Genomic DNA, 21,531 nt, shown 5'->3' with positions numbered 1-21,531 from the left:
TGTCTTAATCTACTTTCATGACTTGAAATTTGGAAACCCCAAAACCACCAATAAGCTTCTAAACCAAGCAACGCTATAATCAAATGCCCTCTCTAACCGCAATGGGACCTTTGCACATAGCTTCAGCCCTGTCACACCACCTTACCTTTCTCTTCAAACTTGAAAAAATACTTAAGAAAATATAATATTATAACTGGGTCCTTTATGTGGGATTTATGTGGAAGATGTTTAGGACACTACTGTAGCTTTTATTCCAATCGATCTTCATACAAACTGATGTGGCATTGTATAATTGATACAATAATTAAGAGTGAGTGGTTGACTGATTAATTAAATTGACAAGTTAAATTTTTACTAATTTTGAACTGTCGCATAAGTTTGTAAAAAAACTTGTAGTAAAAATTGTACTATCTCTAGCAGCTTAATGCTCACCCGAAACTACAACTACAAAGAGTAAAGAACTTGAAGCAACATTAAAATGAAGTATAAGCATTAAATTTGCAGTAAAATGAATTGTTTGGGTACTGTAGTTTTACTACAAATCCTTACAAACGAATATGACAGTCTACCCGAGTGCCACGTCGCACAACTTAGTGATTTCTTCTTCCATTTTTATTTTTATTTTTATTTTTATGTAAAATTTCAAACTCTCATTCTAATTAAATTAAGCGATAAAATTTGATAATTAAATTTAATTATTTAATGACTTACTTCACACGTTAATTTGCAAAGAAATTATAGCAGAAACGGTAGTAATCAGTATGCATGTAAAAGGCATTGTCATAATTAACTGGAAAACGTGAGGATAGTAAAGTCATTTTGAAATTTTCGATTTGGGTCCCGGGACGTGGAATTTGTTTTGCTAATGCATGTGACCAATGAAGGATGAAGTGGGCGATGTAAATACGTGAACTACACTCTCTCTCTCCAGTAAATCACTCTCCGGTTAGCTAAATTCTTACATGATAGGACCCAAATCAAGTGAAGCGCAAACCGTTTGTTATCCTTCTTCTCCATTTTACAGTAATCGCAGAATAGTATGCGTGCTTCAATTACGTCGGAATGACTGAAATACCCCTGATAGCATAGGCGAAGCTCTATAACCGTGAGGGTAGTTGGAAGTAAAAAAGGGCACCATGTGGTGTGAGGCTGTTACCATTGTCTCCTGAAACGGTTTCAGTCTTCAGATTCGTTCGTTCTTGGTTCCCTCGCACCAAAGCACGCTCTCTCAGTCCTTCTCTTTCCCTCCAAAGCCTCTCAATATAAAACCACCTCTACCCTCGCTTCCCACCAAATTCCTCTCTCTCTCTCTCTCTCTCTCTCTCTCTCTCTCTCTCTCTCTCTCAAACAAGAGATAGAGAAGGAGGTTCTCTTCTCTTTGCTGCTTCAGGTGAGCTTTTAGTCTCTCTAATTTCAACCGTATTTTGATCCAGTCATGCAATTTCTTCTTCTGCTCTGCTAGTTTATTTCAATGTAAATTCTGTATTTGTTTCATATTTCCGTGCTTCGGTTCATGAATCCAAAGGCTAGAGCTACACACGTTAATCTCTGTTTCTGATTTTTGTTCGATTAAAGGACGAATTGATGATCTCCAATGTTGTGCTTGTGATCGATCTGTTTCCTACTTAAGAGTCAATTTTCTGTTTAGCTTATTTTCGAAAATAATTTTAACCTCTCTGATTTTCGGAAATCTCAATATCTTCGCCATTTTTGTGAAATTGATGTATTTCCGATAATCTGTTTCTTGAATGCAGCAGTGACTCAGAGAGTTCTCCTTTGACATTACAGACGAAAAAAAAGAAAAGAAGAAAACAAAGAATAATCGGAAAAACAATGGAAAAATCATATATTATTTGCCTGATTGCTTTTGCTTTTCTTTATTTTTACGGCATAATAATTGAAACAATCATTTTCCTCTGATTCTTTTATTCAGCAATAATCCAAGAGCTCAAAATGCAAAAGGATCAAGCGGCCTCCACCGCCCACGGCGGACACACCAGTGACATAACCACAACCATCATATCCTCCCCATTGAAGTCCCAACTTCATCCAGACGGCGGCGGATACACCTCCCTCTACTCCCCTATCTTCCCTACCAAATCCTCCCTCTCTGTGTCCTCCTTCTCAGACTTAGGCTTCTCCGACTCGAGCTCAACCGTCGTCTCCAACCACCTCTACCACTCCCGCTCCGTACAGGAGCACCAGGAGATCGTGAACCGCCATTCTCTCTGCCTCACTCACCTCCACGAGGCCACAATAGAAGCCGAGGCCCTCCGCCGCGAGAACACGCACCTCCGCGCCGTGAACTGCGAGCTCAACAAGTACCTCGGCCTCTTCATCCAGCTCGGCTCGCCCTCCGCCGACTACACGGCACCGTTTGGGCTTCTGGACGCGTTTCGCGGTCTTAGTATTGGGGGCAAGGGGAGTGCTGCTTGGGATGACGTGGCGGATGCGAGCCCAACGAGCGTGATCGAGAGCGGAAGGGTCCAGAATGTTGACGTGGAAAGGGGGCGGTTCTCGTTGCCCAAGAGTATCTCTGTGAGGTCCAGTGGTTACATGAAGACAGCGCCTCATCAGGCCAGTGCTAGAGGTGGAGGTGGAACTCGGAGCGCGACTCGGTTTCCCAGTACGAGTCCACTCAATGTTACGGTAATACTCTCTAACATCTTAAGTCCGGCTTGCATCATCTTATTTACTAACAGGAGATTTTCCTTCTTTTTTACTTTTTATTAAGAATGTGATCTGTTGTAATTATCACGATAGAGACTAAAACAAATGAAGCCTAAATAAAAATGAGCTTTATGCTACCTAAGCTAATTAACGGAGCAAACACTAATCAGCCCCGAAGGCCAGCCCTTTTCACAAAAACCTGTACACTAAACCTCCCAAAATATCAGTAGGAAAAAACAAAAATCAAACATGATAGACAGATTCAAAACCTACATGCCTTTAATCCATCAGGAGGACCATCACCCAAATCAGACAACCCAAATTGGACTCAACCAACACCTTTCACTTCTTTTCTTGAGACTGAGATTGAGTTTTCTTCTTCTTCTTCTTTTTTTTTTCTTTTTTTTTTTTTTTTGGTTTTGGTTTTGCAGATTTGAGGATAAATTTTTCGCTCTGATTTGTCGAGGACAGAAATGGCAGAACCGTTTCCTTGTTGTGTTCCACCGCCCCCGCCCCCGCCCCCGCCCCCTCCCATGTGTTAATAGTACTGTTTGCTCCGTTAGATGCAGTATAAGTCTCATTTTTAGTGAGACTTCTTTTGTTTTAATGAGACTTCATTTGTTTTAATCTCCACCGTTGATACAAATAAAACGAGACCTCCGGTTAGTAAGTAAGAGGATGTAAGCCGTATCTAATAGTTTTATACTTTTATTGCTTGTTATTATTACGAATTGCCTTGATCGTTTTTGTGATTGCGCCATTGAGAAAGCGGTTTTGGTGTCTCGCATCATGGATTAATGTTAAAAATCCTCTTGTATCTTTTTTATGTTCCTCTAATATGGATATAATTTTTAAAATTACTATTAAATTTGATAAACAATTCTAAAAGATGCACAATAGGCCCAAATGGGTGTAAGTATTGTCTAAGTTTTTAGAAGGCCACGTAGAAGATACGGCTCTAGACAAGCTCAACTTGGGATCACGAGGGCCCAAATGAGCCCAATATGCAGCGATAATTGAAAAAGAAGATTAGATGTGAGGCACAGACAATAATTGGATGCCACTAGGCCCACTATCCATCATTGATACGGGATAAACCACCAGTACTCAGCAACATATGGAAAGAGTCAGGGTAACGAAGATACTGTAGTCGCACGGTCATTCAAAATGAATTGAAGTGCAGAAAATATGATAATATATAGTTGAGGTAGGATGGTTTTGAAACTTACCGACATTGTGTGGGAAAATGAAACCTTTAGAAAAGAAATGGTCCCTTGAATTCCCAGTCTAGATAATAAAATACAGCTTTTTGTAAGAGAGATCGATGCATAGTCTCATCCTCAACTCCTGATGCTGAGAAAGTCGTGAAATTACAAAGCATGAAGCCCCAAGTCTCAGTAGCCTAATATGATGTGCCGTATCATTTGAGTAATCGAAGGGTCCTTGTCCTGCATAATATCAAAACACGTGGGTTTTCCTGCAAGTTTTGGTGATGATCCTTGAAGTTAATTTGTATGATCATACAGCAAAAGGTGTACGTGCCTGGAGGGAAGAAAGAGGAGGAGCCACTTGAACTAGAAGTGTACAACCAAGGCATGTTCAAGACGGAGCTGTGTAACAAATGGCAGGAGACCGGTGCGTGCCCTTACGGAGATCAGTGCCAGTTTGCTCATGGCGTTGAGGAGCTCCGCCCAGTCATCCGCCACCCACGCTACAAGACTGAGGTCTGCAGGATGGTCCTTGGTGGCGTTGTGTGCCCCTACGGTCATCGATGCCACTTCCGTCATGCGCTCAGTGAGCAGGAGAGAGCCATGGGTCCGCTTATGCCAAGGGAAGTAAAGCTGGACAGGTAAATACATTATCGCACAAAAATAAATGATGATGAGAATGTTGAGTTCAGAAACTGTGACGTACGAGTAAGGCGGAGATGTTTATAAAGCGTCAGATGAGAATGGTACATAATAATAATACTCAAGATGTAGCAAGTATACACATGGACATACACGATAAGAATAAGTACTGTGATAAGCTAGAATGAGTAAATTTTTTGGGAGGTTTTAATCTCTGGCCCGGAAGGTGGAGTTAGAGAGATGTGCTCTTCTTTTTTAAGTATTCCATTTTGTTCTATTAAAAATTGACATACTGAAACCTTTGGATGTTTGGTGATTTTACACCAGGAAACCAGAAAGAAAGTCTTCGTAATGATTTCATTTGACTCTATATATACCGTTGAGTAGGGAATTTCTGATATTTAGTTATCGTTCATAGCTAGTCCTCATCGGCTAGAAGGTTTAAGTCCAGCATTGATTTCTTCAAACATGTCCATTGGGAAATGCGTCCATGGTACGTGATTAGGATTCACTTAATATATGGTCTTGTTTGGTATATGCATGTACACAACAAAGTAATAGATTATTAATTTTGAAATTAGTAAAAATGATGATGTAATATAAAGTAAAAGAAATTTGTATAAAATAATGAAAAAGTTTTGTATTGTAGTGAATTTTTTTCTTTGAATAATAATAAAAAATTATTAATGTGATATAAAAAGTAAAAAAAGTATAAATGTTTTGATATTGATTGTTATTGAAAAATGTAAAAATATGAGGAAAATAATGAGAATAGTGCTATTTTGTTCCGTTCTTGTCCTTGTCAAACAAGGCCTATATCCCTGATGGATGAGGCTCATTGTTATCTCGAGTTTCTTGATTCATTCTCTCTCTCTCTCTCGATTAAATGTACTACTATGAAATTAGTATTTGGATACTTTATAATTATTTATCCAAATTTAAAAAAGTTTGGGGTATTTTGATTTTCTCTAGTTTAAATAAATTGAAGAATATCTAGCCTTTGTAAGTTCATTTGAATTGGAGAGGATCCGTTTTTGAATTCAGGCATGTGATTGTGAATGACCACTTATGAGATCCAACTGACAAAATAAAAATTGGGTTGTCAAACCACTTATCCAGTAAAGTATGTCCTATAAGTGGTCTCTCACATTCATTTGCCTGAATTCTTTCAAAATCGGGCAAATAATTGCAGACGATCATAATCTATGGTCCTCAATCTCTCCCATTTCATTGGATTACGGTCACCACCATGATTGACACAAAACTCATTTGTACAATGATTGGGACTGTAACTTAATTATATGAATTATGATCATTTACAATTATGAGAGGCTATTTATGAAACCTACCAAACTGGATAAGTGGTTTGATAACACAATTTTTATTTGGTCAAGTGGGTTCAATAAGTGATTTTCACAATCATTTACTTAAAAAACACTTACTTTAACTCTCTTAAATTCGAAAAAATAATTATAGCATGAGCATCTTCTGAGCGGGCTCATGCTATTAGGGTGACATTTACAAGTTACAATAAAATCTACAACTCGTCTCCCTTGATGGGCCTAAATGATCCATTGCTTAATTCCTGGGCCCATTGGTCCGTTCTTTTTCTTTTATTTTTTCCTTTTGGTGGGGCATACTGCATAGTGCATACGTACTGATCTTGATCCAATAACCAGGAGGGTGTGCCCAATATCAGCCATTCGGGTCCAAAATTGGAATCTATCCCTAAACTTTCTTACCTATACATGAATGGTCGCAAGTAGGTTAATGTTAATCAAGGGAAACGGAGAAAATTGGGTGAAAATGATGGCGTCGAAGAAGATTTGAAGAAACTGAACAAAGTAGCTCCTCGGTTGTAAATTAATTTACCGGTGATTGATTGGATTACTAAAAGGAATCGAATCTCGTCTAGGATGAGCGAAGAGAACGCCATATTGTGTGGGCCGGCGCCATAGGTTAAGTAAGTGAACCCTAAATTAAAGAGAAAAATGTTACAGTAGTCAATGAGGGTTTCTTTCGGCTAGCCCTTAAGTCGGGGCACATTTTGCTGTTGTCCAGGTGGCAGGATTTGTACCGGCAACTAGGGTTGTATTCGAGCCGAGCCTCATGCTGCTGGACTCGGCTCAAATTCATAACTTCAGAGCTCGAGCCGAATTTTAAAAGTATGTTCAAATTCGTCTTGTTAAAAGCCTAGTCAAGTTCGAGCTTGACTCAAACTCGGCTAGCTTAACAAGCCGAGCCTCTAACGAGCCCGAGCGGCTCAAGCTCGATTGAAATTTTATCATATTTTAACTACAAAAGTAGTAAAATAAACAGTGGCTACCCCACCACCGATTGCTCCCATGCACGATAGTAGGCCGATGGCAGTAGCCACTTCCCACTGCGACCGGTTGCTCCCCCTTTACACTCATTTCTCTTCTCACACGACAACACATCTGCAACTCACCTCACTGCTCCATGTCTCTCGCACTCCCACACATGACAAGTAGCGGCCATCGACGGTGAAAAGGAGTAATTTGTTACTATATCTCGACAAACAAATAAACATGGTTCTTCATTGTTTTTTAAAATGAGAGTGATAGGAACCGATCCCTTAGGGTTTGGTAGATTATGTTTATCTTTATCTTTCTAGGCTATGTTTATATTTCAATAATGATTAGAGGGGTGAGAGACCTGTTAGGAGTAGTAGACGTAGCTGGTTTAGAGGTCCATTCCAACTCATTAAGATTAGAGTTTATTTGAATTTGAATATTAGAATTTAGGTATTATCACTTTCGGCTTTATCTTATTGTATTTCTATTTAAAGACCATTGGGTCATTAATGAAAAAGGAAGAAAAAAATTGATATAGACTTTTGTCTTGTGGTTTGATTCCAGCCTTAATTGGATTCACTTGGGGTCTGTCTCCAGCCATTAATTAGGGTTCACTATCATCTTTCCATTCCATTTCTACATTCATCCTGATTTTTCATACATCCAATCAGAAATCGCCCATCAGATAGAGGTTATGGTAAAGAAGGAAACAACATCAGCGTTGATAGAAGGATTGAGAATGCCTTGGAAGTTGGAAGAATGGCTTGTTTGGCAAAGAACATAACAGAGTAGTGGGTTGTTAGTTTTGAGATTAGTAAAAAGTGATGATGTGATATAAAATAAAAAGAATTTGTATAAAAAAGTGAAAAAATTTTGTATTATAGTGAATTTTTTTATTTGAATAGTAATAGAAAATTATTGATGTGATATAAAAAGTGAAAAAAGTAGGAATGTTTTAGTGTGAATTGTTGTTGGAAAAAATAAAAAAATAAAAAAAAGTATAATAAATAGTGCCAAGCACTAACCATGCTTATCAAACAAGGCCAATATTATAGGGCTAATAGAGTTGGACGGTGGAGATTGACAATTTTTAATGGCTGAGATGGTTCTTGGAAGTTGGAATGAGTGGAGAGGCTGTGATGGTTCTTGGGCAGAGGAAAGTCAGGAAGTTAACGTGTGAAGCACTTTTGGCATTGAGTTTGGGCATTGAGTGTTGTCACTCATCATTGACAGCTATGCTTCTAGCCTCTTACAAGACTATCAACCCGACCTGTGTGTTGCATCTTCACTCTTTACCCTTATAATTTGTTTGTTGCCCATATTAGCCTTGTGTGATAAGGTTTTCCACGTGTGCGTTCACGAGCCATGCATGTTAGGCATAACTTATACATTCATATTTTTTTTTTAAAAAAAAAAATAGAAAAGAAAAGTAACCTCTTATATTTATAAAACATATTTATATACATTAATATATATATATATATATACACACACGAGCGAGTTAACGATTCAAGTTAAACGAGTCGAATCGAACTTATACAAGCCGAGTTCACGAACTTTATTCAAGTCAAGCCGAATTTATACGAATATGTCTCATTTAATATTCAAGTAGATTATTGTGTTCACGAACGGCTCATTTATTATTCAATCCGAGACCGAATCGAGTTTAACCGAGCCGAATCGAGTCGAGTTCACGAGCAACTGAGCTCATCTAACACCCCTACCGGCAACCCTGTGAGCTCGGGTTCATTTGGAGAGACAGTCCAGCCTTAAACTCTCACCAACCGGAGTAGTTAGAGGCTACCCGAGTCCTGACACTGTAAACCTACAAAAGACTAAGTCCAAAATCTCACAACAAGAGGGCTCAAGGGGTAGTTTGGCAAACAATTATCATTCTCCCTCTATTTCTTTTCACTTCTTTCAATAATACCAAATCAAAAATATTTTAACTTTTTTACACTTTTTATATCACATCAATAATTTTTTATTATTATTCAAATAAAAAAAATCCACTACAAAACAAAATTTTTTCACTTTTCTATAAAACATTCTCAAATTTTATATCATATCAATCACTTTTTACTATACAATACACAAATATTCCCCTACCCGATTACTTACCAAACAGCGGTTCTGTTTAGTTCCAGCGGTAACGACAAATACAGTTCAAGTTGTAGCAATGGGCTTGTTTGTCAAGGAACAATACATTACAGTACTGTTCATGTACTTTTTTCTTATTTTTTAATATTTTTCACAACTAATCAACATCAAAACATTCTCACTTTTTTCACTTTTTTATATCACATCAATAATTTTTTATTACTATTCAAATAAAAAAATTCACTACAATACAAAACTTTTCACTTTTTTATACAAATTACTTTTATTTTATATCACATCATCACTTTTTACTAATTTTAAAAATTAACAACCCACTACTCTATTCTGTTCTGTACACGTCTTTGCCAAACAAGCCCCATAATTATGATTTCAACGATAGTAAACAGCGGTTTTGTTTAGTTCTAGCGGTAACGACAAATACAGTTCAAGTCGTAGCAATAATGATTTCAACGATACAATAACAAACAGCACCAGCAACAGGTAAACAGTTTCAATTTCTACTGAAATAATCATATAAAATTAAGAAATAAATGAGTGATTAAGGAAAAGAGGATGCGTGACTTTTGCAGCAGCGTACGTATGGCATGACCTCACGCTTAACAATGACCTGGCAAGCTTTCCTGCGGTAATTCAACTAACCCTGTTTGCTTCACGAATTCCTTCCTAGTTTTGAATGGATTTTTTCCTTCTCTATCACTCTCTCTTTTTTCCTTTAAACTTGTAGTCACATTGGGTTTTTTCATTTTTCATTTTATTTTTAATTATGTTGTTTTCAAAGCTTGGGTTGATCCTTCTATTGGTAGAGAAGAAGTAGGAAATTAAATTAAAGGTGACGTGTGACATTACCCTTCCACTCGGCCAGTGCACGGCCCAAGAGCTAGGTGAGAAATTAATGCTACGTTTCCTTGAAATTTAAGACTTGCTGGGCTACTCCCATTTGGTTTTAGCTCTTCAAATGTGCAAGTTGCAGGGAAGATGCTTAGACTCTTCATGGAGCATTAATGATCGAAAATGCTTGAGAATGATTGATTAATCAAAGGTTTTTTTTTTTTTTTTTTTTTGAACGGAGATTAATCAAAGTTCAGTTGAAGTTCAGTTGAGGTTCAGCCTTATGTACCTTTCACCTTTGCCATCATGTTTTTCAAACAACATGTGGATTGTCAATTGTGCCAAGCCACACATTGAGATTGTATAGTCATTGTGGGAAACCATTTTTTGCCATGTTTTTTAACCGACCGGAAAATATTTTTAGTTTGATCAAGATTTTCAATTGTAATAAACATTAAAAAATAGGTAAAACCTTTTTACGTCGAAATAAACAAAGCTTAACTTGATAAAATTTGAACCTGAAACCTATACAAAGGTTACTCACATATAAATTAGGAAAAATTGCATCATTAGTCTTTGTAATTGGCTTAAATTACAAATCACATAATGTGGTATCAAAATTAATTCAGAAATTTTTATAGTTGGCCTAATTTACAGATCGTTCCTTATGGTAAAATTCTGTTAAAATTTTGATAGATTCTGTTAGGCTCCACGCCAACGCCAATAAGATAGTGACATATGTCACACTTAATAAAAAAAAGAGAAATGATTCCTACACTCATTTCTCACAACAACCTCACAACAAACTGACGTGACTGGTAATATTTTATTATTTTTTTTGTTTTGTTTTGTTTTCTTTTTGTAAAAAAATAATGAAATATTACCAGCCACGTCAGCTTGTTGTGGGGCTGTTGTGAAAAATGAGTGTAGGGATCATTTCTCATAAAAAAATACAAATGTATAAAACTCAAAAAATTATTTTTAAGAATAAGAAATTGAAAAAGAATTTATTTGCTTGAATTTTAGAAAATTTAGATATGTGATTGTGAAAGTCTATTTATAGAACTTATCTGACCGAATAAATTTTTGGACAACCCAATTTTTGTTAGTTAATAGATCTTATAAGTAATATTAAATACTTTACCAAATTTTTTTAAATTCAAACAAAAAATTCCAGAAAAAATAATTCAAGTGCGCGTGTGTGTATATGTATATATTAATCCCGATCGTGGCATCTTTGACTTTTTGTTTTTTTTGGGCTGCCGTGTGCTTTACTTGTCCTTTACTCCTCTTTCTTTTTCTTTTTTCCTCGGGAAGAAATAAGGATTCTTCCTTGAGTTTAGGGTTCCTAATATAACCCTAGAGTTTCACTATTATACAACAAGGTCCACAATGCACATAGAAGTCATCTTTCTGTACGAGTAAGAGTAAGACAAAGAGAGAAGGGGGAAAGGGAGATGAAGCTGGAGGAAGTTTTTGGAGATGGGAGGGGTGGCAAAGAAATCATCGTGGTCTTTCTTTCAGGACCACTTTCTTTGCCGATTCCCCCCATTCCAAGGATTTCCTTTTGTTCCTCTCTTTCCCCTCTGCAGCTCTATCTCCTCCCGGTTAATATTCTTGCAAAATTGTTTGTTCTTCGTGCTCCCTTATCATAAAGAGTGAAAATCTATTAAATTAGAGGAAGGACTCGAGGAGTAAGAGGGAGTTGAGAGAAGGCTTGATCTGTGTCATGAGTCATGACCTTGCCCAAGGACCTTGGTTGTTAGGTTTACCGTCCAAGATGGAAACGGCGTAGGAGCCGAGAATAGAAGATTTTTTTTTCATTCTCCTCCCTTATTCGGGTGACGCTGCTTCGGTAATCAGGTGGATCCTGGCCCTCCTAATCTCCAATCTCCCGTCGGACAGCCGCCACCCTCCCCCCACCCCGATAAGGTTCCAGAATAGGCAAATGAATTTCGAGCTTCTTCTTTTCTTTTCTTTTTTGTTTTTTTGTTTTTTGTCTAGTGAAATAACTACTTAATTTTTTTTTTAATAACGCAAACAGTGAGCTATTCACACTAAAAAAGATTTTTATTATTTTTTCTCTCTTTTTTGTTTTTTTTTTTCACAATCTCTCTTTTTTCACACCTCTCTACACAAAATAAAGTTTTAAAAAATAAAGAATATGTTTGAGTATGAATAGAAAAATTACTTAAAGTAATTTTTTTTTTCTGTAAGTATTTTGGTTATTCCTACTAAAATGCTCTTAAAGCTACTTGTTATTGAGAATAGTAAATTGCTTGGATAGTTTCTTACATTTATATTTTAATTTTTTTTTTCTTTATCTTTTTATAGAATTTATACAAGAAATGTTATATATATTTTCAATTTTTTTTTTACATTTGTAATGTAACGTCAAAAAGAGTTTGCAATATTCAGTATAACATTTCTGATTTGATATTAAAGGCATACATATGGACCATATGGTCTCTGACTAGATCCGATATGACAATATCGTCAAAAAAAAAAATTAATTGATTTGATAACAATTTGATCCTTTAAATATGTGATAAGAAAAATTGTTATGTGATAAAAAATAAAAAAAAAAATCAGCAATTGAATCAATTTTTTTTAAAAAAAATAATAAAAAAATAATAATAAAAAAAAACCAAAATTTTATTATTATATCATGCCTCTTGTATGAGAGTCATTTTTAACATTTTAGTAAAAGTAGCAGTACACTTTAATAAAAAGCTTACAACATGGAGCTTTTTTAAAAAGAAAAGAAAGGTAACGCGCGTGAATGCAACGCGTCAATCAGAACGAACCGTGACTCAGTCTCCACCCACCCTAAATTATTAGTTATTACACAGGGAAACGGATTTCTCTACGATCTAAGAGAGAGGCTGGAGGAAGTTTAGGATGTGGCAGTGCTTCCTCCTTTGTTCCAATCTCTTATAAAAAAAAGGGTGATAAAAAATATCAGAGAAAGAGAGAGTGGGGGGTGAGAACGCTGAAGCCTGAAGGAGTAAGGGCGAGAGGGGAAATGAGCTACGGGAACTCTTCGGAATGGGTGGACAGGTAAAAGAATAAACTGTCCGTAGAATTATTCTTACCTTTTCCACCCATTCCATTGGTTTCCTCTTATCCTCCCTTTCGCTTACATTTCCTGTTCTGCTTGATTCCTTCAGTTTAGTAAGTATATACATGTGTTCTCTCTCTCTCTCTCTCTCTATGGGACCTTTTGGATTTCAAATCTCAACTATTGATTTCGGTTTCAATGGTTTAGATCTTGTCATATCAACAATTAAATAAGTAAATATAAATATAAAAATAATAACTGCTATGTGCTAAGCGATAGTATGACAAAATTTGAAATATGCGGTAAATATCATTTTGCTAAGAGCTTGGTTACCATTTTGTTTATTTTTAAGCTTTTGAGCATCATTCTGTGATTTGGGATTTTTTTTTTTTTTTTGAAAAGATAAGACAAAAATGTTAACAAAAGGAGCCAATGTCTTTGAAAGTAACTTGGACTCACTAGCTTTACCAGAAGCAACTAACGCACAGGCAAAGTGCCCCCAAACTGTGAGGGTGGAGGGAAAGGAGCGTTCTCTCAGCCATGGCTGAACCGAACAGCACGGTGAAGTACGGGATCGTAGGCGTGGGAATGATGGGCAGAGAGCACCTTATCAATCTGTACCATCTTCGCACCGAAGGCGTGGTCGTTGTTGCTATAGCTGACCCCTATGTCCCTTCCCAACAGCTTGCCTTAGAATTAGCTCAATCCTTTGATTGGCAACTCAAGGTATCACTTCTTGACCGCTTAACAAGTTAGCTTATGAACAAGTTATTTTCCTCTAATATTATAAGGATTTTTGGTAAATTGGGCATTGAATAATATTTCATTTTTTTGTGTGACATAGGGTGTGAGCTGTGACCAAACACAACTGCTAGCATCATGTTATAATTGTTCAAGATTTCACTCCTGTGCATAACAAATATATATATATATAGGATTCATATGTAACATTATGCTTTTGTAATTTTGGTATCAAATGTTGTTTAGTTCTTTTTAAGGCTGAGATTGGTAACAGTTCAAATAATTTGTGTCAGTTATGGGCATAAGAACTTTGGTATTGTAACCATGATGAATTTTAATTGAGACGAAAATTGATAGTTTCCTGATGCGGCTGATACCTAAGATTCTGTCATGGAAGTTGTGCAATTGCTTTTATATGTCATGGGGCAGAGCTTGGACCTGTCCCTTTTCTTTCTTTCTTTTTTTTTTTTCTTTTTTTTTTTCCCGTTTGTTTTGGGAGAGGGGGGAATCTCTAAGCTAAACCTGGTTTGCCAATCATAAACATAATATATCGCCACTAATCATCTAGTTAAATCTTTAGAAACTTTAAAAATGGATGCATTCTGTGCTATAGGGGTCCTGTATTTGTGCTTTACTTTAAGAATTACTTTAGTAAAAGTATTATTGACTTTTAAGAATTTTGAAGGTTTTCTCAGGACACCAGGAGCTATTGGACAGTGGTCTCTGTGATGTAGTGGTTGTCTCAACTCCAAACATGACCCACTACGAAATCCTTATGGATATCATCAATTACCCGAGACCCCATCATGTCCTGGTGGAAAAGCCGTTGTGCACCACAGTCGCTCACTGCAAAGAGGTCAGTCATTTGGTTGTATGATTCATGCCGCCTGATCTTTTTGATAAGATATCTTTCTTCCACCCTGGGCATCACCCACATCTTTTTATCTCTACATAGAACTTGTAAATTGTCATGGCTACCCATCTTATGCAAGGTTGGCAAGCTGCGTTTGAACATGATGCCTCTTTGTTCTGATGCATGACTTCAAAGACGTGAATTGTGTTCAACTGAAGATTCAAGCATTGTCACAAATTCTTTGGAATCCTGTTTGTGGTCAATGAATTGTTGACTTCAAGAATGAATGGAATGATAAATATATGGTGAAAAGTCATGAAACCGGAGTGATTTGTTTTAAGCAAATTTGTCACAAAACTAAAACAATGTGTACCATGATGAAAATAGCATATGTTTTCATTTTCAAATGGTAGACAATTGTGGGGACTTGCATCGATAATGTATGAGCAATATGCAGCAAGGCTGTGCTGATTTGAGTTAATGCACATGGCACCATTTGTGTCTCTAGACTACCAAATCAGCAAAAGAGATGTGCCTGTGTCATCAGTTGAGGCAGCATTGATTAAATTGTACTATTTCCATGTTATAGGTCATTCCATGATGAGTCAGAGATATATTTCTCTTTTTAGAAAGTTGCATCACAGAGAAAAAAAAAAATGGAAGCCGTTTTCATCATTTTGAAGAGCAACATGTTTAACAACATGGTACCGTCATTTCTGTGCTACAGCTACAATACTATGGATTTCCTCAATACCGTATGGATTTCCTCAATACTGTATCTAGGATCTGAATTTCGTTAACAACCAAAGGAGCTTTGGTGAAAAACTTGTGAATTCTCACAATTTATTTGGGCCAAAATTAGGGGAAGAATGTTATCAAAGTTTTCATTTGAAATGTGATTAAAGAATAAAAATAAAAAAAGAAGATTGAAAAATGACTGAAGTTGATCATAGACAGAATTATAACTTATATGATCATCACATTTCATCAGGTAGTTGATTACCTTCAGCTATCATTTGTGTCTGAATTACATTTAAACACAATTTTCTATTACTTTGTTATGGATTTCTAGATTTGCTAATGGTAGTTTTAGTTGTATCTTTCGCTGTGTGGCATCTCTTCAGTTATCTCTATTCACATTAGTGTAGCATTTTGATGTTTGATGGCTGATCCTGTTATCTGGTTGATTTCCTATGCTCAAGTGCTGATAGTTTTAGTCTCTGTCACTGATTGAATTGAGGTTTCAAAAGTTCTTTTTTTCTTTTTCTTTTTTCTTTTTTCTTTTTTGTTACTACTGGAAGATTAATTGTGGATGAATTTTCCATAGGTAGTGGGGAGAATGCAGCACAGTGGTATAAAAGTTAATAAATATGTGCTAAAAAATGAATTGTTTTTTCATTGTATGCTAGAACCCAAACCTGATTCAAGCATTCTTTGAAGTATAAAAGAGGTAGTTTCTATTAGTATTATGTGGCTTAACTGCTTACATGTTGTTGTATGTACACATATTTTACTGAATTCACTAATTAAATGAATTTGTTATGTTTGCTCTCTCTCCCTCCCTCCCTCCCTCCCTCCCTCCCTCTCTCTTAACTGCTTACATGTTGTTGTATATACACATATTTTACTGAATTCACTAATTAAATGAATTTGTTATGTTTGCTCTCTCTCTCTCTCTCTCTCTCTCTCTCTCTCTCTCTGCTTACATGTTGTATATACACATATTTTACTGAATTCACTAATTAAATGAATTTGTTATCTCTCTCTCTCTCTCTCTCTTAACTGCTTACATGTTGTTGTATATACACATATTTTACTGAATTCACTAATTAAATGAATTTGTTATCTCTCTCACTCTCTCTTAACTGCTTACATGTTGTTGTATATACACATATTTTACTGAATTCACTAATTAAATGAATTTGTTATGTTTGCTCTCTCTCTCTCTCTCTCTCTCTCTCTCTCTCTCTTAACTGCTTACATGTTGTATATACACATATTTTACTGAATTCACTAATTAAATGAATTTGTTATGTTTGCTCTCTCTCCCTCCTTCCCTCCCTCCCTCTCTCTTAACTGCTTACATGTTGTATATACACATATTTTACTGAATTCACTAATTAAATGAATTTGTTATGTTTGCTCTCTCTCTCTCTCTCTCTCTCTCTCTCTCTCTCTCTCTCTCTCTCAAGTTATTGATGTGTTTCAGATAGTGTGTCTGGAATTAGGTTGTAAATGCTGCTAGAAAGAGGCAGGATATGCTTGTGCAAGTTGGTCTGGAGTACAGATACATGCCACCTGTTGCTAAACTGATAGAAATAGTTAAGGGCGGAAATCTTGGACCAGTGAAGATGGTGGCAATCCGTGAACATCGCTTTCCTTTTCTGGTTAAGGTATATATAATGCAGCTTTTTCCATCATTTTTTTTTTTTTTTTTTTTTAATATATAGGTTTTTTCATCATTATGCTGTAGCAATCCATCTTACAGACCTATGCTTGTGATAGGTCAACAATTGGAACCGGTTCAACGCTAACTCAGGGGGAACACTGGTAGAAAAGTGCTGCCACTTCTTTGATCTGATGAGGCTGTTTGCAGGGGCGAATCCTGTTCGTGTAATGGCTTCTGGAGCTATTGATGTTAATCACAAGGATGAAATATATGATGGAAAGGTAACTTTGATGTGACAAACAATTGGCAAAGATGTTATAACACATGATAACTCATTTAAAAACTTCAAGTTACAGGTTTAGCTATCTTGTTAATATTTTTAAATTATATTCCTGCAGGAATTAAAAGTCATATACCCAATTTAAATTGAACATGCCTTCAAATTGTACCATTGGTTTACTAGTTAGTTGTAACCAGTCTCCTGCCTGCATAAAGGAATTAAATAGCCTAGTTATATGAGATGTAAGTACTTGAAACCAAATCACTTGGAGATTTAGGGAAATCCAGTTGGCCGAGTGTAGTTTTCGTGCCTTGTTCGCAAATTGCTATCTATTATGTTTATGTTATTCCAAAGACCTAAATACTTATTTTACTACGATGTAAATAAATGCAAGTAAGATATCTTTTTTGTCTGTATAATGCTACTTGTCATTTAGATTGAAGTTGGAATCTGGAAGTTTAGCTTTAAATGGAGTGTCATACCTGAAGTTTCCAAAAACAGGCTCTGCAAGACTTAATCTGCATTTTTTCTGCCCTTCTAAGTTTTGGTCACCCTCTTGTTTATTCACAAATTTTTTATCCTTCAGGTACCAGATATTATTGATAATGCATATGTTATTGTTGAATTTGACAATGGTTCTCGAGGGATGCTTGACCTTTGCATGTTTGCTGAAGGCAGTAAAAATGAGCAAGAAATATCTGTTGTTGGTGACATTGGGAAGGTAAAACTCTCACTCCCTCTCTCTGATCACTTGCAGTCTGTGCACTAGTCACCGTGGGGACCTGCCAGGTGTAGTTATCGGATAAGGATCCTTTGTTATTAAGGTGCACAAATAACACAGAAAATGCGGTCCATCTAAAGGAGGGAGCTGCAGAGCCAACCTGCCTCGGCAGCCTAAGATGGACTCACCTGCCGAGGTTGGTAGGCCCCGCAACCCTCCTCTCTTAAACTGTTCAAATTTATGTGTTATTCGGGCAACCTATTATGGCGTTTCCACTTGAATTTCAGATGTGACATATCCCATTAGTTGTATTGCACAACCATCCATTGCATTTCCCGTGATCTTTCCAGTATTTGCTTCATTTTCTGCATGCCTGGGGATAAATGTAATTGTTTTTCCTCTCAGCTTATTAGTTACAAGTTTGTTACAGGTGGAGGCCTTTGTTCCTGAGAGTATAGTGCGTTTTGGTGCCCGAGTGGCAGGGAGAGATGGTGTCCAAACTTCAAAAGCTGAGGATAATCGAATAAAGTGAGTAGCTTTCTAACTTATCAAAAAAAAAAGAAGCGAGTAGCTTTCTTGTAGTTTGATTGTCATTTTCCATGTCTACAAGGAAAACCTCTTTATGTATTGCTGTACTTTTGAGGCAGTTCCTAATCATTATGTTTTCAGGTACGATGGGCTGCATCATGGGTCTAGCTACTTAGAACACCTTAACTTCTTGTCTGCAATTCGAGCTAAAGGCGAGCAAGCTCCTGCCGTGGGTTTGCAAGATGGTTTAATTTCAGTTGCTATAGGAGTTGCAGCACAGCTCTCCATAGAGAAGGGCCGATTTGTTATGATTGAGGAAGTCATGGATGAACATAAATGCGATTGAAGTATCTATCCAAGATGGGAAATTCTCTTCCCTATATGTATGGGAAGAAGGGCGTTTGATTATGGATTCAAAACCCATACAACGAATGTTTAACTTGCCAATAATAGAATGTTGCGATTGAAGTTGGAACAAAGTTATTTTAACTGCATAAATGCCAGAGTATAACATGGAAATTCTATTAGCTTGTATAATGGTTGTTTTATTCCGTTGCCAGATTGATAGCGTTGGGAAGAGGAAGATGCGTGGGTTCCATAAGCCATGAGAAACTGATTATATCCTGAGCCAAAGCTTGATCTTCCCTTCCATTTCCAGGACCCTCACACTAGCACCGTCCTAGTCCTAGAGGACCATTTACTAACCCACCAATCCTATACGGGGCTTTTCTCCTCGAGTTCTTCAACAGGAGTAGTGATTGGTGGGGACTCAACCGGCTCCCATCCCCCACTTTTCACTTTTTGAATGAAAGTAATTTATTTATTGAAAAGTGGGGGATGGAAGCCGGTTGGGAGTCCCCCACCAATCACTACTCCTTCAATTGAGTAAGAACATTAGCAACAGACGCTCAAATCTTACTTACTTTCTTAGAATTCGGCTTCTATGCGATACTAAAAAGTACCGCATATCTACTGTGTTTTTTTTAACGGCTGGGATTCGTATGGGAAACATGAGTTAAAAAAGAAAACTCTCGTGACTTTTCCGTTAAAGTACTTTTGTTCTTTCTTTTTTTCCGTTCTAAAGTAAGACTTCATCGATGCAAACAACTTTTTTTTCTCTCTCTCTCTCTCTCTTGGAACAGCCCTCTGCGAAAACTCCTCTTGTTCAGAAATGGATTCTAAAGGCAGGCACAGATCTATGAACACAGACTATAATGCTTGTGATTTACTGTTCCCAAGAAACAATATGATGTTGTGTATTCTAAATTTTGCAAATGTGATGAGCAGTTGTTCAATGCAAAAGACATGGGATTCTTTAACGCTGCCGATGCTGCAAAGCACCAAGCAGTTTCCTTTCGGTCAGGTTTCGACCTCTCCATGCTGTACAGATGCTCGTTAAACGCCTTCCAAGTCACCCTCTACGCTCAATCGAATTATCAGTTCTACCGTGAATGTGACATTATGGGCACCATCGACTTCATTTTTGGTAATGCAGCGGTGGTCCTCCAAAGCTGCAACATCCAGTCTAGGCAGCCCCTATCCAACCAGTTCAACACCATCACATCTCAGGGCAAGAAGGATCCCAACCAGAACATGGGTGTTTCCATCCAAAAATCATCTTTCTTCCCTCTTGACAACGTTACAACTCCGACGTACCTTGGTAGGCCTTGGAAAGAATACTCCACCACAATAATTATGCAGTCTGATATCGGGTCGTTCTTGAATCCGTTGGGCTGGATAGAATGGGTCACCAATGTCGAGCCACTTAAGACCATATTCTATGCTGAGTACCAAAATACAAGGGCCGAAGCAACTGTAGACCAACGGGTTCAATGGGAGAATGGGATACTTGCCGACATGTTTGGGATCTTTGGCAAAATCGACAGCTCTAGTTCTAAGTGGAGAGGGCGGATCCATTTCTTGGCATATGAGTTTTCACATAGGGCTTTTCCAAGAGAGAGAAAAAAAGAAAAAAACTTTAACAGAGAAGTCACATAAAAAGAAAAAGATCAGAAGTCGTACTTTAACGGAGAAGTTTTTGAAACAAAAAAAAAACAAAAAAAAAAAAGGTTGTTTACATCCCAGCCATAGAAAAAATCACAGCAGATATACGGTACTTTTTAGTACCGCATAGAAGCCAGATTCATTTTCTTAATTGTTTTTCTTTAAAAGAACAAAAAAAAAAAAAAAATGCTCACGGCAATAGACTCCTTTGGTTATCCCTGAATTATGGAAAACCTAAGAGAGCTAAAAGTTCGTTTGCATCCTAGATATAAGGTAGCATTTTTGCTTTCTTTATTATTATTTTATTAAAAAAAAAGTTAACTTTTCTTTTTTATATTATTCACTGTCACTATCAAATTTAAATAATATTTTTTTAGATTTCTTTATTTTTTTTATTTAATTTTTTTTTGAATGTTTATTTTTTTAATGATCAAATTTTTGAATGTTTGTCTTATTCTAATGGTTATATTTTTAAAAATTAGTATTATATTCTATTATTCTTTATTATATTTAAAATTGTGAATATTGTGAAAATTTTATTTTTTAAAATTATGTTTGGATGGTTTAGAGAACCCAACACAAAATTGAATTTTTTTTTATAAAACTTGAATATAATTTAAATTTAAAAAAACCTACCCAAACATGCCCCTTCAATTTCACAAAACTTGTTAGAATATGTGAACAGGAAATTTATGTAGTTTAAGAGTGAAAAAAAAAAAAAACAAATTTTTATAATTTTTTAATGATTTACGAGTGAACAGTATTGAATATTATTAGTAAATACTGTTCATTTACTAAAATATTTTAATGATAATAATAAGACAGTTGAGAGTGATTGTATGTGTTTTTATCAAAGAGTAATGATTCACTACTACTTAAATATACAACTTTTTACCACCTTGTCTCTGTGGCACGATGGTCCCTCACCTTAATTTATTTTTAAAAAATAAAAAAACTCAAAAAGTAGTAGGGGACCACCTTACCACATAAAAAATGTGATAAAAATTGTATATTTGAATGATATTGAATCATTATTCTTTATCAAATTACGCTTATCTGGGTATTTTGGCGAGGCTACTAAAGTATAGAATAACATAATATGCGTGTGAAATGGGATGATAGAATATGCCTGTGAATTATCTTTTAATTTCCTGTATTGCGTAGAAAAAA

General features: G+C 36.3%; 2 protein-coding genes across 4 annotated transcripts; both read left to right on the top strand.

Moving 5' to 3' along the window:
• The first annotated feature begins 1,160 nt into the window (after positions 1 to 1,160).
• LOC133860733 (zinc finger CCCH domain-containing protein 15) lies at positions 1,161 to 4,807 on the top strand. Its single transcript, XM_062296371.1, has 3 exons — positions 1,161 to 1,390; positions 1,934 to 2,649; positions 4,197 to 4,807. Exons 2-3 carry the CDS (start codon positions 1,954 to 1,956, stop codon positions 4,521 to 4,523), a joined length of 1,023 nt encoding a protein of 340 aa, XP_062152355.1. The 5' UTR covers positions 1,161 to 1,390; positions 1,934 to 1,953; the 3' UTR covers positions 4,524 to 4,807.
• Positions 4,808 to 12,669: 7,862 nt separating this feature from the next.
• LOC133852529 (uncharacterized) lies at positions 12,670 to 18,894 on the top strand. Of its 3 annotated transcripts, none has more exons than XM_062289304.1 (8): positions 12,670 to 12,958; positions 13,334 to 13,571; positions 14,272 to 14,442; positions 16,668 to 16,832; positions 16,945 to 17,109; positions 17,695 to 17,829; positions 18,260 to 18,357; positions 18,499 to 18,894. In XM_062289304.1, the coding sequence occupies exons 2-8, from the start codon at positions 13,386 to 13,388 to the stop codon at positions 18,701 to 18,703; spliced, it is 1,125 nt and encodes a 374-aa protein (XP_062145288.1). In that variant the 5' UTR covers positions 12,670 to 12,958; positions 13,334 to 13,385; the 3' UTR covers positions 18,704 to 18,894. The 3 variants fall into 3 exon arrangements, with proteins under 3 accessions (XP_062145288.1, XP_062145280.1, XP_062145284.1); XM_062289296.1 differs by having other exon boundaries at positions 13,317 to 13,571; XM_062289300.1 differs by having other exon boundaries at positions 13,308 to 13,571.
• Positions 18,895 to 21,531: the final 2,637 nt, after the last annotated feature.

Source organism: Alnus glutinosa, chromosome 1, assembly GCF_958979055.1.
Source record: "Alnus glutinosa chromosome 1, dhAlnGlut1.1, whole genome shotgun sequence".
Classification (NCBI taxonomy): domain Eukaryota; kingdom Viridiplantae; phylum Streptophyta; class Magnoliopsida; order Fagales; family Betulaceae; genus Alnus; species Alnus glutinosa.
This window is presented reverse-complemented; position numbering and strand designations above follow the sequence as displayed.

What these genes read in the sequence shown, in the direction of transcription:
- LOC133860733 (XM_062296371.1), top strand. Translation starts at nt 1,954, where the DNA reads ATGCAAAAGGATCAAGCGGCCTCCACCGCCCACGGCGGACACACCAGT. An exon ending in CGAGTCCACTCAATGTTACG is followed by an intron (nt 2,650 to 4,196) that starts GTAATACTCTCT and finishes ATGATCATACAG; the next exon opens with CAAAAGGTGTACGTGCCTGG.
- LOC133852529 (XM_062289304.1), top strand. Translation starts at nt 13,386, where the DNA reads ATGGCTGAACCGAACAGCACGGTGAAGTACGGGATCGTAGGCGTGGGA. An exon ending in GCTTTCCTTTTCTGGTTAAG is followed by an intron (nt 16,833 to 16,944) that starts GTATATATAATG and finishes TGCTTGTGATAG; the next exon opens with GTCAACAATTGGAACCGGTT. An exon ending in GCTGAGGATAATCGAATAAA is followed by an intron (nt 18,358 to 18,498) that starts GTGAGTAGCTTT and finishes TTATGTTTTCAG; the next exon opens with GTACGATGGGCTGCATCATG.